Source organism: Leiobunum rupestre, chromosome 7 (genome assembly GCF_980474605.1).
Source record: "Leiobunum rupestre chromosome 7, qqLeiRupe1.1.hap1, whole genome shotgun sequence".
Classification (NCBI taxonomy): domain Eukaryota; kingdom Metazoa; phylum Arthropoda; class Arachnida; order Opiliones; family Sclerosomatidae; genus Leiobunum; species Leiobunum rupestre.
Window position 1 is genome coordinate 26,535,900 of NC_143390.1, and position 18,081 is coordinate 26,553,980.

The following is an 18,081-nucleotide window of genomic DNA, read 5'->3' on the forward strand; positions in this document are numbered from 1 at the left end:
CCGCCGCTGGCCCTATTCCGTATTATGGGCGCGCGAAGCACACCAGTTCTTGAATTCGCTTATACCTTTTTTGCCCCTCGTTCCATCCACCGGTTTGCCGATCCCCCCCTCCGCAAACTTCTTCTGCTTAGCTGCCGCGAGAAGAAAAAAAATCGCATTCCAAGGAGAAAGGGGCGTCACAATGACGTATACCGGCTGAGACTCTCGGTTCTGAAAGATGTTGGAAGTTTTGGGACTCGCGGTGGATGGGATGCAGGGGACGCCATCCGAACGCGGCGGGGGGGGGCAGCGATTGTTTCGGGGGGAGGGGGTAACCTACGAGCTAGGGCTGCGGGCTGGTCCAACCGGTGCGCATTCAGTACCCCCGTAGAAAGAAACCATTGGCATCTCTCATTTCTCTATGGTAGGCTCGCGCCACCATACATTATTCTTTGACACTAGAAGCCACCAAAAGAGAAGCGTACTTTTTTTGCAGGTGGTGTATTCGAAATGCGATATTTAAGTCGACCTCTAGCGGTAGGTACGCGAATTATTTCATATTCTTCGGTATATTGATTGCATTTCCTCCAATTAAACTGTTTATTCGCGATTGAATATTAATTTCCATTGAGGTAAAAGGTGATTTTCGTGGAAAATCAAAAGAGTGAACGAAAACAGGAACCCGAAGGTATTTGGCCGCGCAGTCCGAAGAGAGTGAGAGGGGAGAGGTCCTTGGGAGGTGGTTCAACTTGCCCGTGTTTTCATTATTGGAAAGGGTGAACGCGGAGATCACCACGCGATTCTTCAAAACTTTCCATCTAGTTATCCGAGGTGTCTCAGTAGTGCGAGCAATTTTTTTACCTTCACTCAACGTGTGTATTCCGCGGTGGGGCGTTGGGAGAAAATTTTTTTCGCTTTGAACTCTGGGGTGAAATGTAAATAATTAAACTGGCGTTTCCCATTTTATAATACGCTGGATGATTGGAACTGACAGTTAATTGAGTTTAACTTAAACAGACGCGTTTAGACAAATTAGCTTCCGCGTTTTTCCCCATTGAGAATTAAAAATATTTGCCCCCTCTTTTCAAATGTTTTATTCTTATGTTTTTTTCCCCCGCGGAAAGTAAAAATTAGTCGAACCAGTTTCTCGACCAATTAAATTACCTTAGTTAAATTATCCTTCTATACTTATACGTTCCCCGCCATATTTTGCTATAATGAAATAATAACGGTATATCTTATAGCGATTCTCAATACGCGAGTACCTATAAGGCGGAGGAAGGTTCAGTCACCCGTTTTGCTGCTGGTATAATATATTTTATAAAATTTTAATAACTGCGAGGTACAATCAAATTACGGCGTCAATCCACGTCATTTTAATTGCCTGTATATAATCTATATATCTTTTTAATTTTTACATCCCCGATTACCAAAACTTAATTAAAAAATACTTCCTTAATTGCGCCCAATTAAGATTTTGGTGTAATTTACCCCCGTTTACTGTTACGAAATAATTTGTTTGACTTGTTTCGGGGCTACTTTACGGTTGAAAACTTACCTTATCTGATGATTATAATTCCTAATTAATGAAGAGAGATTGACCAAGTTTAGGATAGGTTATAATTTGGATTAAATAAACCACCTAAATGGGTGTTTAGCTGATAAACGTTTGCGTCCAATTTGGGTCAAATCGTAATGCTCTTATACAAGTGTTAATCCAATAACGATATATCTGCGCTCAAGGTGAAGCTAATTTATAGGGGTTTTGGTCTATTTGTTTATGTATATTTTCCCCTTTCAAACAGTAAGAAGAAATATTTAAACAACAATACTATTTAAAAAATAATAATTTTAAGATAATGCATTGGCGTATAATTGATAACCCGCGGGTCTAATAATTAAATTGAAATGTATTGAAATAATTGTACCAGTATTCATGTTGCAGTTCATGTGATACTAAAATATAATTAAAAATTCATCATTTACCGTGACCAATGAAAATTAACATTATTATAAAAAACATGTCAATTAAAGAGATTAATTCGCTCTAAATATTTTATCAATGACCTTTATATTTTACCGACAAACCAACGGGTCAGAAACGAAACAAGCCGAGAGCGGGCCCGGGCCCCGGTAAAATTTAAATTCCGGGCCCCAAGAGAGTCGTTACTACAGAAGATAGCTATACCTTTTTCGGAGAGAAACCCGGTATAAGTAGTTAAGTACACCTCGATTGTACAATCGCGGGCCCCTAGGCCTCCCCCCTCTCTTGTCGGGCCTCAGAGCGCCTCGAGCCCCGGTAAAATATAATTCCGGTCCCCAAAGAGAACAGTTACTAGTGGAGATAGCTACACTTTTTCGGAGAGAAACCCGGGATAAATATATCTCGTTTGTTCAAACACGGGCCCCTAGGCTGCACGGGCCCCGGTAATTTGTACTGGCTTCTCCCCTCTCTTTTCGGGCCGACAGTAAGTCTCACATCCTTTTAACATATACATCGCATATCACCCAAAGTTGTAGTCTCTAAAACAATTCCGATACTAAAATATTAAATAGCAATTAAATTTAATTCAAGTTTTAATTTTGGACTATGTAACCCGAGGGGTCGGACATTTGCCTGTTTTGTGTACGGGATTTTAGATTTTTTGAAAATCTAGGATTTTTTATTGTGGATTTGTCATACAAAGTCTATAGGAGCAAAATTCTTGGATTTTGGATTTATGGATTTTTTTCCAAATTTTGTACGGGATTTGGCCAAATGACCGACCCCTCGATGTAACCGACAGAAGAAAGGTATGCATCAACTAAATAGCCATTTTTCAAAATTCAATAAAATAAAACAAAATAAAATAAAATAAAATGAAAACAATTTAAATAAAAAATATTATTTGATTTTGATTTTAAAAATGAAAATTAAATTTTCGGTTCTGTTCCTAAGCCACTGAAATTTGAGAAATGTCTTCAGCTGGAGAGTCACGTTTGAAGATTGGACTTTCACTGAAGACTTCCGCTAATATGAATGACTTCATGAATGCTAATCAAGATAACCTGGGAAACGTTTTCAAGGCTCAAGGGGGGGGGGGTGCAGGATACCTCTGCACGGCCCGGAAGGGACCCCATAAGTTTCTCGAAATCAATGAAAAGAACGCACCCCCAAAAGAATAAGGGCCCAAGAGTTTTCTCGAAATCTATTAAAAGAACGGGCCCCTAAAACATTTCTCGGTGCGGGCCCCGGAGATCTTACTTATGCCATAGCAAAAACAGGTGCTTATTTCGAATAATGCTTAATATTATATTATATTATTATTATTGAATATAGATAATTCCGTTCACGGCTTTTGTGCGGGGTACCTTTAGGCTATAAACAAAAATTGGGTGGTTCCTTTATGTTCGACTATTTCCGTAGCCGATCAACCGGTTAACTTTTACTTTGAACGCTTCCTTTCATTTGTCCAATTCCCGCCCTCCACTCGCATCCGTTTAATAATAATAAAATTATCAATCGAAAAATTGAAAAATGTCGGCCTTATCTCAATTACCCGATGAAAACTTAAAAGTGGCTTGAAAAACGAATTGCGAAAACTTTCTTAACGCGTAAAAGCTCCGAACTTTTCTTTCCTATCGCGCGAAAATATAACAAAAGTCGGTCAAACGTATTTCGCCTCCTCCCATCTCGGAAAAACACTAACTTTGGGAAATATTTGACACTTTCTCGGCCGTCGGTACCTACATTACATTATCTCGCAAAAGCAGGTTGATATCAAAAAGAATTCCCTACAAATCGAGATTTCCGTCTACCCAATGGAGAGGGTGTCGGTGGTCTGTGATGGCGTATTTCGTCGCGGATTTTTATAGCCACTGATTAGGGATTTCAAGTGATGCCAGATTAAGGGAAATTTCCCACATCTTGGGAAATTTAAATAAATAAATAAATAATAATCAGCTAGGCTAATACCCAAGGCACCACCTTAGGCCTAAGTCATCAAGCGACTTTTAAAGCCATTAATCCAGGTGGCCGGGTTACAATGCGTAGGAGGGTTGTGGCAGGCCTAGAGGTCGGTAACGGTTAATCATTATCCTTGTTTAAATGGATTTTTTTCGGGAAAAAAATGTAAACAAAGAAATTTACCGGTTAATATTTCGGAAAATGATTAAAAAACATGTATTATTCGTAAAATTTGAGGTTTTTATCGAAAAAAACGTCGTTTTTCCGATTAATTTTACAAATTTATCAAAAATTAATCGGATAATACAGAAATATAAATTACTTGATCAAAACGTTTTACGAATAATTTTGAGAGCTTTATTTATTGAATAAAAGTTAACCATCCCCGACCTCTAGGCAGGCCCTTCGTGCCACGCGAGCCAACAGCTCCCTACACTAACTATTACCATTAACCTCGACAAGTTTTTATGGAAGGGGAAACCGAAGAACTTGGGGGAAAACCCCTTAAACCAGTGGGGAGATAACTTGCATCAAAAATTTGAAAAAGGGAAAAGTGAAATCTAGGGAAATTTTAAGTGGGGATTATTTTAAAGCAAAGCTATTGAAAATTCGCAAGATCTGACAATATTTATTACATTTGAAAAAATAAATAAAATAATGATCTAATAAACAATATTAGTTCGATATTGATAATATATATGGCGCTTAATTTTCTATACTAAGGACCTACAATGATAAGTATTTTGAAAACAAGAAAACTACTTTTCATCAGAGTTACTTATGAATTTTTTTAAGTAAATCTGAATATCTGTCGGGTTTTGGAAAACTACGGAATTTTTGACCCGAAAAGGGAAATTTTATTTTCGTGATCTGGCATCACTGAGGGATTTGGGATCAAGGTTCCTAGAAAAATCTCTTATAGATTTGGGATGTGGGTGGGACGACTTGTTTTCTCGCACCAAACTGCCGTAAAACGGCGGGCGGGGAAATAGGCGCGATAAAAATGCCTGGATTTAAGAAAGATCACGGACGCGCAAATAAAAGTTCGGCGTTTTTAATGGCGTATGGCAGCCACGGGGTCACGTCCTCGTTTTCTACTTCGTCCGGACCGCCTTCATCTGGTAGTGTGGGTGAGGCCTGCCGTCCGGGGTAAAGTCGGCGCTATTTTAAACTTATTGCTGCAGACCAGATTAGTCTCATTTCGCTAGTTTCGCGGAATGGTACGCTAGCGCCCTCTTTTGAATGTGTTTGTCTCTAAAGGCGTGCCGTTTCGCTCAGCGCTGAAATTTAAAAGGCGATTTCTCCCCTTTTGGAATTTTTGACGTTGTTGGCCATTACCGCAGCGCGTTACCCTCAAAAAGTGACCCGCGTTTTAATGCAAATTTCGAAGGTCAAGATGTAACGTTCTGCTATATTTCGATTACCTTCTGGTCTTCGACATAAAATAAAACAGATTAGTACAAAAATATCTTCTATTTCCAGAAATATTTGGTCATTTCTTATCTTTAAAACCCAAGAAAATAATAGCGAAAGGATTATATGAGGATATAAACAAAAATTCAATAGGGTTGCCTTAGGTCAGACAAATCAGGTCGATGAAAGGCAACGAAATTGCCATTATTGGTGTGATTTAAAAGAAAAATTTCGAAATTATCTTAAACATTTTATGAAGGTGGTCTAAGAAACTAAGGTTTGTTATTGTTGCAATAAAAAACATTTTAGTCAAAATGTTATCTGAGGAGTCACAACGGAGCTTAAGTAAAAGTAAATTATTTAACTAATTTCTGATAAAAGCAAAATAAAGTTAAAAATTGGCCTTAAAGGGAGTATGAACGTCCATGTTTACGATGGATCAACGAGTTAGACATTTATGCACCAGGTTTAAGGTAAGCTAAGGATAGTTGGCGCTAATTACGTTAAAAACCCCTTGAAATTGGAAAGGGGGCCCAAATTGGTTTGAAAAGAGCGCCAAATGGTTTTAGAAGGGGCGCAAAAAGCCTGCCGATGAGGGGGGTGCCAAATTTAGCATCCAAGCTGTACCCCCTTAACCCAAAACGTTCCTACTCGCCTGGTAGCGCGTAGGAAGCACTTATTTTATTTAGTTCATACTCACTTAAAAAAGTTCAGGGAATACTTTTAAAAATGGGCATGGAAAAATCAGGGAATTTAAATCTGAAAATATTGAGGCACTCTGATTAAATGGGTGCTTGAATATTGAATTATTTATTATCATTTCCATACGAACCCTTTTCGTATCCGCAAGGAGTCCTCAACAGTAAGACTCTCAGGAGTATTTATGTATTTAAATAGTATTAAAAACTGAATCATATACGCAATTATTTACAATATTTACACGGTACAAAGCAGGGTTTAAAAAAAACCCGGGTTTTTTTAAAAACACCCAGCCCATTGGGCTTTTTTGGGTTTTTTACCTAAAATGATACCCTAAATCGATGATTTACTTCATTTTTATTTTTTATTTTCAATTTAGCACTACTTATTTATCGCCCTTATTCTTATCTTTCGTAGACGTAAAGTATCGTCTGCTCTATGTTCTGCTAAATATTTATTGAAAGTTGCAGAAGTTTAAAACTTACTGTTTAGTTAACACTGTTAACTTGCTACTGTTAGATTAGGGTTTACCAAAACACTGGTAATGTATTTTGTGTAAATACGTTTTATAAAAAAGCAATATTTTTGTATTATTATAGAATTTAAAGAATTAAAGTTTAATTTTTTTAATTTTTTAATATAGTTTAATTATTAAACTATAAATTTAAACTTTTTTCGTCATTTTTGAAACTATTTAAGGTGGGTTTTTTTAAGTGGGCTTTATTGTGGGTTTTTTAAGGTGGGTCCAACCCAAAATAACCCGTGAGTTTTTTTGGGTGGGTTTTATAAATTCGAACCCTGGTTCAAAGTTAGTTTTAATTTGGGTTCAATCTTCATCGACCTCAGCACACCAGAATCTCTTTCGATTGTTTCAGAATAGTGTCCAGGGAGAAACTGGCATTTAGGGGAGATCTTTAATATTTCTCAAATGATTTCCATACAGTGGCTAGCGTCTTTTAAAACAAACGGTGTAGACAATATTTCGACTTTCCGCTCTTTGAAACGCGAGTAACAGATGGTATCTGCCGAGTCATATTTTTCCATAACAACGGCGTGACATTCTCTTTCCGCTTTTAACGTCAAATTAAAATTTAACTTCCCATATAATCAATAGCTTTTAAGACGAGGAGTAAATGATAGTCCTCTTGTAGACCCCAAAAAGAGAAAGCGAACAAAATATGGGTATTTTGTTTTCCCGGCACTCGCCCACAAATTTCTACGCTTTGTTGGACGCGTAATTAAATCAAATATAGGTCTGAACAAAAAAATAATTGTTTCAAAGCATTTCCCCGGGTCCAGCGTGACGTTGTTCGCTCATGATTCCTCCGTGATTGGACTCCGCCTCATTTTTGACCTCTTCCCTCTGGCCGCCATTTTTTACTTATTTTCTAAAATTACTAACCCCGAAGCTAAACGCGTATAATTTTCTTAGTTTAACTATACCTTACTACCCGCCTTTAGACGAACTCCCAGGTAAGATACTTCTTGCCGCCGTGTTAAAAGTTATAACCAAAAGTGAAAATATCAAGCTAGACTCTAACATTTAAAAGTTTTTTTTTTGGGGGCATAATGTTTCGGCGACGGTGTGTTTGCTTAATAAGCATAGTTTAACCATTAAGTAAAAGGGCCGTGCAAAATGTAGGGTTTGTTTCTTCGGAGGTAAGGATGAGTTTTTAGTTACGGCTCGCACCACCAGGGGCAGATGATATAAGGCTGCAGTCGGAACGTTATAATAATGAAGGGCGCAGAAATTCGTAATGCGCATCGCGTCTCTCGCTTCATTTCGACGAGTCTCGCTCTTAGTTTTCGTCTATTATCTACTTAATAGGAATAAAAAGAGAGCCAAATTTCTTTTTTAAAACACTTTAAACTTGAAAGCGGCGCGTCAATTATTATTTTTTTAATAATATATATATTTTTTTGGTATTATGGTTTTCCTAAGCCTAGGCAATGGCGGATTAAGGCATTCAGGGGCCCTACGTCTTACAATTTATTTAGGGCCCCTAATTTTAAATTATCGGGGAGTGTAAAAACAATTACCAGTTTATTAAATTGCATTGCCTCTATTGACGCTTCAATTAATAAAAATATTTATATAATTTATTGCGCAATTTATTGATAGAGCGAATGAAAAATATTAATATTCGCCTTTGATTTGGGTTGGTCAAAATTCGTTGAAATTATTAACATAAATCTCTAGTTGGATATCAACTTGCGTAATTACTTCATTAATTTTGGAAATAATTTAATTTCTTCGTCTAGTTTTCCACTAAAGGAATTTTCTGTGTATTGAGGCTTCGTTAATAAATAATCAATAGATTGAACACGCAGTCCAAGGGCAATTAGTTCCGCTAATTGCTCTAATTTCCATTTCGGAAGTTTAGGTTTGGTTTTTAAAGAAATACCAAGTTCGTAGATTGAAACAATAATTTACCTGGCTTAAGCTGTCCTTGGTTACACCAGGTCCGTGTAGTGTCCGGTCATGAAACTAATGATGGCTGTACGATGCACTTAATCGAAGCGAATAATTTCCCTCCAATCAGTGCGATTTGAAATTCTTAGTTCTCATTAATCTACAATCCAAAATGTTCCGAAATGCGCTTAAAACATTTTTAAAGTAAAAATTTCGAAGTGGGAAATGTATATACTTATTGTAGACCTACGGTTTTATGTAACAATAAATAAATGTATATTAAAACCATATCTGCTAGCAGCTTATTTGTAATTTGATTTTTAATTTATTATACGCGGTATTCCCATTTTGAAGATGAGATTTAATAAATCATTTAAATATTTGACAAGTTTCAATTTCAAAAATTCAGTTATTTCAATAACATTTGAAACTTTAAAGTTACGAAATTTTCTCTCTAACTTCATTTTCTCCGAAAGGAAATTTATAATTAATAAAGAACATAATTATCTTAATTAATTAATCAACTTAACATTACCCATTCTCAGGGTTGGCGGATTTAAATCAATTTGATTTAAATAATGATTAAAATCAAGATTTAAATCAAGTGATTTTTTTGAAAAATCATTGATTGAAATCATACAATGTATTTTAATGTAGGAATAAAAAATTACAAAAATAGTTTCTTAAGAAACTAAAATATTAAATAAGTAATAAACGAAGAAGGTGGAGCTTCATGCTTAAGATATTATAAAAAATAAATACACTTACATTATATGCTTGAATGAAATTTCTTTATACACAATTTAAAAATATATATACAAAGACTAATAATCCAATTTAATTAAGATTTCATTTAATTCAAGATTAGAAAACTGATAAGAAGTACAATATACGTTAATTATCAAAGGTATAAAAAAATCGATTGATTTGATTTTTATTAAAAAAATAAAGAAGTACTATCCCAGCCAATTCTGGGTCACTAGAGGAATGCTAGAGGTATAAATTTTGGAACTAGAAAATCCCTCCACCCTTTATACACGGGTTTTTTAGGCCTTGTAATTAGCGTTGTTAAATCTATTAAGAACATCGGTGCAGATGTCACATCGCGTTTGTCTCGTCTTGGATCGAAGTGAATTGATGACAATTATGGATTAAATTAAAAAAAAATTACTTTTTCCCTTTTTTTAAAGATCTGCTAAAAAGATTTTTTCTAAAATAAAAGCCCGCTTGGACGCAGAGTCGATATTAATATTCTAATAAATACGAACACGGCTTATAAAAGGCTTCGACTTTTGCGTACTGTGAGTGTAGCCGATGCCGCCGCTGCAGTATTCCTAGAGGTCGGCAGTCAATTAATTTTTATCCATGAATAAAATAAGCTCGGCTATATTTAAATAATATTTATTTAAATAATATTTATTTAAATAACCAATATATTGGTTATAGTTGAATAAAACTTGTAAAATGTTTAAATAATCGAAATTGAATAAGCCTATTATTTAAATAAAACAAACAATTATTTAAATAAATACCACTTTTATTCAAATAAATGCTTGGTTGCGTAAAAAACATAATTAAATAAGTTCAAATGATATTCTTTTTACCAACGTTTTTAAACAAATCGGAAAATTTGTGGATAAAGAAATAAACAATGCCGAGCACTAAGTATTCCACATAACTCTTCAAAAATTAGGTCTAGAAGGGTCGGTGATATGTCAATCGAAAGCATATGGCATGCCCTCGGTAGCCCGTTATAAATTTTTGGAATCGGAGGAAAAAAGTTAATCATTTTCCCATTATAGTGGTTTTTGCCTAAAAAACCCTCCTTGTTTGGTAGGGTGCGCCATAGCTTCTCTCTTTTCTCGCTCATGGCGCTAGTCTAGAACGATAGTAAAAACACCCAATTCTTCTAATAGAGGAAGCGTGCCCGTCCTGAAGAGGTTTTCTCACTTGCAACCTTTATTGTTTCATATTTGGTGTTTATTTTTTAAATGCACCCTTAACTAACATACAAACAACAATTTCTGAGCTATAAATGAATTATTTTCATTATAGTTTGGATATTTATTCAAATATAATTTCTTAATAATGAGGTACGTGGTTTTAGATTCACGAAAGACGTTCTAATAGATATGATAAATTAAAGCGGGGATGCTTTTAGGGTGTTAATTCTTCAAAAACCACTGTCTTTCACACTATGTATGTGGTTAGAAAAATGAGGGGAGCGAGTTAAGTATTGCTCCAAATTACTGAAAAGATGATTATATTCCCTTTAAGAGCGACTTGGTTCATTATTATATTATTAGTCAGTACTGATCATTTCTGAATAAATTTAGTTTTAAGTGAGATTTCTGGTCAATTCGCGGGACCCCACAACTCGCGTACGCACTATGGTCATATTTGAATTTCGTATCATCTGATACAGGCGCCATCTAACTCATTCGCATTTCGCCATCTTATTTTTAAAACCAGGTAACTCGAAAAATTCGGTTTGTCTAAAAATTATTTTAAATGAATGTTTTCGTGTTTCGCAATCTTATTTCCAAAACCAGGTAACTCGAAAAATTCGGTTTGTCCAAAAATTAATTTAAATGAATGTTTTCGTGTTTCGCCATCTTATTTCCAAAGCCAGGTAACTCGAAAAATTCGGTTTGTCTAAAAATTAATTTAAATGAATGTTTTCGTGTTTCGCCATCTTATTTCCAAAATCAGGTAACTCGAAAAATCAATTTAAATGAACGTGTTCGCGTTTCGCCCTCTTATTTCCAATACCAGCTGATAACTCGAAAAATTCGGTTGGTCTAAAAATTAATTTAAATTAACGTTTTTGTGTTCCTCTACCTTATTTCCAAAACAAGGAAACTCGAAAAATTCGGTTTGTCTAAAAATTAATTTTAATGAACGTTTTCGTGTTTTGCTATCTTATTTCCAAAACCAGGCAACTCGTAATTTATTTCCGATAACATTCCTCTTGGGTTTATTAAGTTAATGTACAAGATGATTGAAAATTGTTTAAAATTTAAATTAAATATTTAAATAACATCGGGGGGATTGTGTGTACTTAAATGTCCGTGACATCTTGTTCTAATAGATGCTCGCAGATAAAACGGGGGTCGTTCGCTAAATTGCAAGCCTTCCACCCACCGTGAAAGTATGCCCTATATTCGCCCCCCTGAAATGGGCAAAGTATGCCCTATATTCGCCCCCCTGAAATGGGCAAAGTATGCCCTATATTCGCCCCCCTGAAATGGGCAAAGTATGCCCTATATTCGCCCCCCTGAAATAGGCAAAGTATGCCCTATATTCGCCCCCCTGAAATGGGCAAAGTATGCCCTATATTCGCCCCCCTGAAATGGGCAAAGTATGCCCTATATTCGCCCCCCTGAAATGGGCAAAGTATGCCCTATATTCGCCCCCTGAAATGGGCAAAGTAGGGCGGCTTCGATAATTGCGCCTTTTAATAATATTTTCCGCTCCAGCGTACATGGTCGATGCCAGCGCCGCGTTTAAATGGAAACTCTGATTGATAAACTTTCATGGTCGCTGAGTTTAATGAGACGAGGAGCGGGGGTTTCCACCCAAACGATAAAAATACCGCCGACCGCGGGACGGCGAAAAAATAACTCTAATCAATTTATAAGGCGGAATTACCCGCCTTTATCGATGTTTTCTGGTAAGGAACCCGATGAAATTGCTTTCTTCGCGTTTATAATCGGATAAGTTTTTGTTCGTTGATGACGAAGTTTGGCCAAAGTCTAAGACCATCTCTTTTTAGTTTATTTATCGGTAATTCTTTATTAAAAGTTTACAAAATTCCTGGTACAAAGTCCGCGGCATTTTCAACGTGTAATTAACGTTATTAATCTCATTGAATCTAATCTGGGTGGAATGATAGAAATATGGCGGCGTATCTATCGGGACGAACCCTGAGATTTCGGCAGAGAAAAAAATGCCGAAAATAAAAGTCGAAATCTATACGTGGAAGATCTAAACGTTCTTATGATAAAGCCTCCAACCCCCCCCCCCCCCCCCGCCGCATGCCATGTCGAGAAGACGAATAAAGGGGAGGAGCTATCAATGGGACGCGTGCTTGGACTACCAAAAAATATCGGATCCTCCGTGCCCTACGTAATCGTAATAAGAGAGACAGTGGAGCCCCGCGCCTCCCAAAAATCTTCTTATCCCCTACGCGCCCTGGGGATGGTTTCTTCCAACAAAAATTATCCACAAAAATACCGAATACGTTGCCATAAAGATACTCTATATTATAAACTTTTCTAAGGATATTATTTAGATCCATTTAATCCAAATCTCGCTATATATACTCGAAGGGGCCAGACCCAATTTTGGCAATTCCCAAACGGCTACAAAGACATTAGTCGCACTTGATAAAATACGCTTTAATTAACGGCGGATGTCAACCGAAGTTGATACTAAAAGAATGGCTGTACGCGTTTCGACGGAGAGAAAAATGCTCGCGGTTGTCTCGATCTGGTCTATTACCCGAAGTTAGTTTGGGGGAAGGGGTGGGAGGGGGGTGGGTAGATTTTGAAATAGGGTTTCTTTTTTCGCCACCCCTGCAGTTGTCGCGTTTCACTTTGGAATGTCGGTTTCTGTATTCGACCTATTAACTTTTTCTCTCCTCTTTTTCTGTTGGGGAAAATCAGATTCCTTTTATATCTATCTCTAATTAAAGAGGGTTTTTGGGAATATTATATTCAATAAAAGGAGACGCGAAAATTAGATCGGCGTCAGAAAACGGGGTGCATACTTGGAATTCTTTGGCGAGGATGATAAAGAGAAGGCGTTCATTTTCTATTTATTTCTTCCGGAATATTTTTAAATTCTTTGAAACGTTCGAGTTAAAAGATTTAAAATTTATTTCAAATTAAAGCAATCATACGTAAAGAAAATCTTAAAGTAATTAGAAAGAGATTGTAACAATTTTTTTTACATGTTTAGGAATGTAAGCTAAGACTTTTTCCGCTGGGTTCGTTACCGAGCGGTCCTCTAAGCAAACGCCGAAGTCGTTATGCCTGTCCGTCTTGTTTTTATGTATGGCTTGAAGTAATGCGGTTAAAGCCTACGGATGAATTCGTAAGCTATTCGGTGGGAGAGCTAGCGAAAGCCAGGGCCGGACTTAGAGATCCTGGGCCCATAGGCCTGATAAGGAGTCTAGGCCCCCTTTTCACGCGCTGCATTTACTCTTATCCCTGGAACTAGGCTGTGCCGGAATTTCCCTGATTCACCGTAGAAGTCTAAGCTCTACGGTTTAATTACTAAATAAAAGCTCTTAACAATAGTCGACTAAATATGCGATAATTATGCAACATTGCGATTTAAGGCTGCGTCCGTAAACTGCCAGGCAAATATTTTGGTAATTTTAAAACAAAATCTTCTACCTAGGAATTTCTCCAATATAAATTACGATTGATATTATAGATTTATGCCTTCGAATACAGTAATTACGGTCACTGGAGGGGCCCATCCTTGGCCTAGGTTGGCCTAGGCGGAACTACGGCACTGGCGAAAGCATTGAAGAAGCGAGCTTCAACCGTGAAAACAAGTGGGCCACGTAGACCTAAGTCATCGAGCGGACTTTTAATCCCATTAATTTAGGTGACCGGGTTAAACCGCGTAGGAGTGTGGTGGAAAGTCCTCCATGCCACGCGATCCAACCATTACCGTTAACTTCAACAAGTTCAGCAGTATTTCAGTCTAGATATAATAAGCTTCGTCCGCGGCTTGGAAGGGCGTTAGCTCGGTCACGAACCTAGTGGGAAAAGTCTGACCTTACCAACCCGTTACTTTCAGATTTTATATTAAGAATTTTATGTACATTAGTATCTTGCTCAAGTATGGATTTTTATTTAGTGGCTACGCCGATAATGGTGGGTTTCATGAGATAGAACACGCCATCCACATTTTCGCGATTCTCTTGGATTTCCTTGAAACCGCAACTGGCAATAGCTTCCGACGTTCGACGAGTTAGTTGGCACTCGTCGAAGGCGAAGCTCCAAAGGGGGTCCACGATGCTTTGAAACCGTCTGGCCCAGGTTGATTCCTTGTAGGCGACGTGTTCCAAGTAGTAGAATTTGCCTCCCTAAATGAAGATACAAACGTGTTGAAGAACGCGCGTGAAAGTTAGACTTCGAAGAACGTTATAGCGTTTTCCATTTGACTGCTCTCGAGCACTCTAGATCGCTATTCGCAACATTTTATGTTCCATTAGCGTGCTCGGATCTGCTCCGATCAAGTTTCACCTGTTCCATTTCGCGCTCTCGGGTGCTCCGAGATCGCCCAAAACCGTTCTGCCGATTTCGACAGATCAACGGATCGAGATCGAGATCGGAGCAAATTTTCGCGTGTTCCTTTTAGATTTTTTGGCAAAATGGCAGACCAAGACGCGAAAATTCAAATTACTAGCAGACGAAAAACAACAAAGCGCGGGAATATAGAGTAATGGCAGTGCTACGTCACACGACGTCACCCATACTTTTTCCTATTCATAAAAAATTCGCGTCCACAATGGCGGCCATGGCTAAAAGCTACAGAGTGCTACTACTCTATGTTCATGGAATGTTCCATTAGCGGTTTTACTCTAGTCGATTGGGGCGAGATCTATGACGTCAGAGACAGATTCAGAGCGAATCTTGAGCAATCAAATGGAAAACGCTATTAGACTTACCGGCGCCAAAACGCGTAAAATTTCTCGTAGGACTTCCTTCATCTTCGTGACTGAGCATAGAACGCAAGTAGAGACCACAACATCGACGCTATTGTCCGCTATTTCGGACATGTCCTCCGCTGACCCGAGCACCGATTTCTCTAGTTGTACGTGGTCAAACGATTCGCGGTTCTTTTCGAAATACGTTTTGAAATGTTCGTTGGGTTCCACCGTAATCAGACGACACCCGCGTGGATAAAACTCCAAGTTGAGACCCGTCCCGATACCGATCTCGAGCACCCTGATTACCCCTTGTCCTTCGGCCCTCAAAAGGGGGTCGCTGGAGACGGCTGTCCCGAGTGTGGCGAAGAGCTCTTCCTTGCGGGACTTGAACGCCTTGGCGATACCCGCGGCGATGTAACGGCCATACAGCCAAGCGAAAAAAGCCCTTTGCATCCTTTTTCGTCTACTCATAACCAAGAAGATGACAGACGCGGCAGCTACGCTCCATCCCAATCGAGGAACTATTTGAAACTTAAAAAATTCCGACATCGCGAACGGGTTCTTTCAATTGTTTATCTTCTTTTTCCCGCGATTTACAGTAGATGTCCTATTTTTTTTCGGTTCTGAAATACAAGAGCCAACGATAAAAAAAATTACGCGTCGTATTTAGGCCTCGGCCGACGTCTTCAACGTTCTAAAAAAATATGTTTTTCTACTAGATATTTTAACGAACATGCTTTTTATAAACGTAAAAAAACGAGTTTCTTACGCGCTTCCTATTTTAGAACGAACGCGATGTTTTACACTCGAGAAACGTCGGCTATCTTTTGAGACCGTTTCTCAAATTGGGCCGAACTGTTGTTTACCTTTTGAAGCGAAATTGGCTCTGACGCTTGGTAGCTCCGCGATTGCGGAACTCGCGGGTAACCGGAGAGTCGAGTCAATGGTACTCAAAGAGCGAACTAGCGGAGGCGCGCTCTCTAGTTAACTGTCCGGTGAACGTTGGATGATTTCCAACAATGGAACTGAAACTTAGGTATGGGTGTTTCAAACGGCGAGGCTTCGTTCGGATTTGAGAGACGCTGCTTCTTCGTAATTCTTACTAAAATGAGTTTTTCAATTGGATCTAGTGTCAGTTAAACGTATATAACAAGCTACAATTGACACCGTTTATCATATCGTATTTAATTATCTTACATAACCAAAGTCTATTAGTGTACACGTATAGCCAAGAATGCATTCAGGCTGGGTACATAAAAATATCCATCCTCCCATACTTCGTAGCGAAAGTTCGTCTGTTTTCTTATTACCAAAAGGCAAAAATAGATGGCGATAGTCTGCGTGGAATGGAAAGACGAAATATGCGAAGTTTTTATTATCGGTAACCAAATGCAAATCAAGATGATGCACTATATACTTCAGAAAATTGAAATAAAATACCACGCATAACACGAATATTGAAAACATACAATTATCATTAATTTATCACGTATTTCTTCAGTTGTTATTCCAATTCTTTACATTTATAATTTATTATTTCCTATCAGTTGGAATTTAATTTTAATTTAATGAATTTCGATTAAATACTGCCGTAAATATAGTTCCATTAAAAACAAGATGGTTAAATTTTTATATAAAAAGTCGTTTTGATTAGGATCAAGATATTAATGTGGCTAATATGGAAGCGCGACACAATCCGCTCCGTTTCGCATGTTTTCTCTTTCATTTGAAATTTAAATAGTTTTCCCCCGCCATTTCTCTCTTCTCTTTGAGGCCTGGGTCCGTCGATAAGTATCTGATGCCTAGCGAAAATATTTCTCTCGATTTTTAGTCCCCAAGCCTACGTACATTTTTTTTTAATAGTTTTTGGGGAACGATTGATGTTCGGCTGTCTCTAGTGCGAACGTGGTTTGACGTTACAACCAGGAAAAATATAGTTTTTGGCCTTGAAGCATGACGCGATGACGACAGGGGGTCGAGGAGAGAGAGAGAGAAGGAGGGGGTACATTTGGGTGTACATAATTTATTACGTGGATCTACATACTGCCTTTGCTCGCGGCGAAAATGGAACTCCAAAGTTATGCTAAAAGATTCCAAAGACACAGAAAACCAGTTTCGCTGGCTTGGCTATTTCTCTATCCACAATTTTTTTCCAACTCTCTTTTACTTTAAGTTTGCATAAGTCTCTTAATTTCGTTGAGAGTACCGGAGAGAGACAAGGCCAGTCGCGGTTTCTTAACTCGATTACATTATCTTGATAGTGTCAAGAACCCCAATGACCCTGCTTCTTTATTCTAATTTAAGCGTTTGCTTTAGTTAAAGATAAACAAGATTACGGGATTATAAGTCCGTCTGGTTCTTCTCTAGCGCGACTTAATTCAGTCTTATTTTAGAAATACAGAACGAGGGGTAAGACACTCTGCGAACTCGGTGTACACTGCCGTACCTTTGACAGTGCTAAATGGAACTCGCGAACTCTTGAAAATATGTACCTTTAACAGTGCTAAATGCACGAACTCGGTGTACAGATTATCTGAGACTGTCTTACCCCCCCCCCCCCCCCGATACAGAGCTTATCTAATATATGGGAGTTTGTAACGCGAAACTATATTTGGATTTTGGCGGGTAAAAATGGTTTTTGAATATGATCATAGATGGCGTGTGTCGCCAGTATCCGCTCTGCCCATCCCATAACATCCCTTAATTTTAACACGCGCCGTTTCGTTAACGGTTAACAACCACTGAGCCTTGGCTGCCATCTTAGACCAAGAAACACAGGTCTAAGCTGCCATGCTGAGTCAATCGGATAATTAATCTTCAACATCATTTTATCCCTGATAATAACATAAGTGTTTGTACTTACGCAACCCTGAAAATAATACTTCTATTTCGTGGTAATTGTTACCTAACTTCCAAAACATATTTTGTCATTGACATATTTGTAAACTGTTGTCTGTCATT

General features: G+C 37.9%; 2 protein-coding genes across 8 annotated transcripts in view; one reads left to right on the top strand and one right to left on the bottom strand.

Moving 5' to 3' along the window:
• The window catches only part of sgl (UDP-glucose 6-dehydrogenase sgl), a 93,608-nt gene that overhangs the window by 72,288 nt on the left and 3,239 nt on the right, over nucleotides 1-18,081 (top strand). For 2 of the 5 annotated variants that reach the window (XM_090154897.1, XM_090154898.1), the window contains exon 1: nucleotides 17,845-18,014. The exons of 1 other annotated variant lie outside the window; for it this stretch is intronic. The gene's annotated coding sequence lies outside the window, so the exon portion shown is untranslated. Of the gene's footprint in view, nucleotides 1-17,843; nucleotides 18,015-18,081 lie in introns of those variants that run through there. 2 more of the 5 variants (XM_090154902.1, XM_090154901.1) reach the window with 2 other exon arrangements.
• LOC149935444 (thiol S-methyltransferase TMT1A-like) lies at nucleotides 13,307-18,064 on the bottom strand. Of its 3 annotated transcripts, XM_090154907.1 has the most exons (4): nucleotides 16,318-16,396; nucleotides 15,987-16,222; nucleotides 15,139-15,743; nucleotides 13,307-14,553 (listed from the first exon to the last, which is right to left on the bottom strand). In XM_090154907.1, the coding sequence occupies exons 3-4, from the start codon at nucleotides 15,667-15,669 to the stop codon at nucleotides 14,317-14,319; spliced, it is 768 nt and encodes a 255-aa protein (XP_090011033.1). In that variant the 5' UTR covers nucleotides 15,670-15,743; nucleotides 15,987-16,222; nucleotides 16,318-16,396; the 3' UTR covers nucleotides 13,307-14,316. The 3 variants fall into 3 exon arrangements, with proteins under 3 accessions (XP_090011033.1, XP_090011032.1, XP_090011030.1); XM_090154906.1 differs by lacking the exon at nucleotides 16,318-16,396 and adding an exon at nucleotides 17,984-18,064 and having other exon boundaries at nucleotides 15,139-16,222; XM_090154904.1 differs by having other exon boundaries at nucleotides 15,139-16,222.

Excerpts from the sequence above, each read along its gene's own strand:
- LOC149935444 (XM_090154906.1), bottom strand. The coding sequence starts at position 15,669 with ATGTCGGAATTTTTTAAGTTTCAAATAGTTCCTCGATTGGGATGGAGC. Across the intron at positions 14,554-15,138 it reads TTTTACGCGTTTTGGCGCCG|GGAGGCAAATTCTACTACTT; the intron begins GTAAGTCTAATA and ends ATCTTCATTTAG.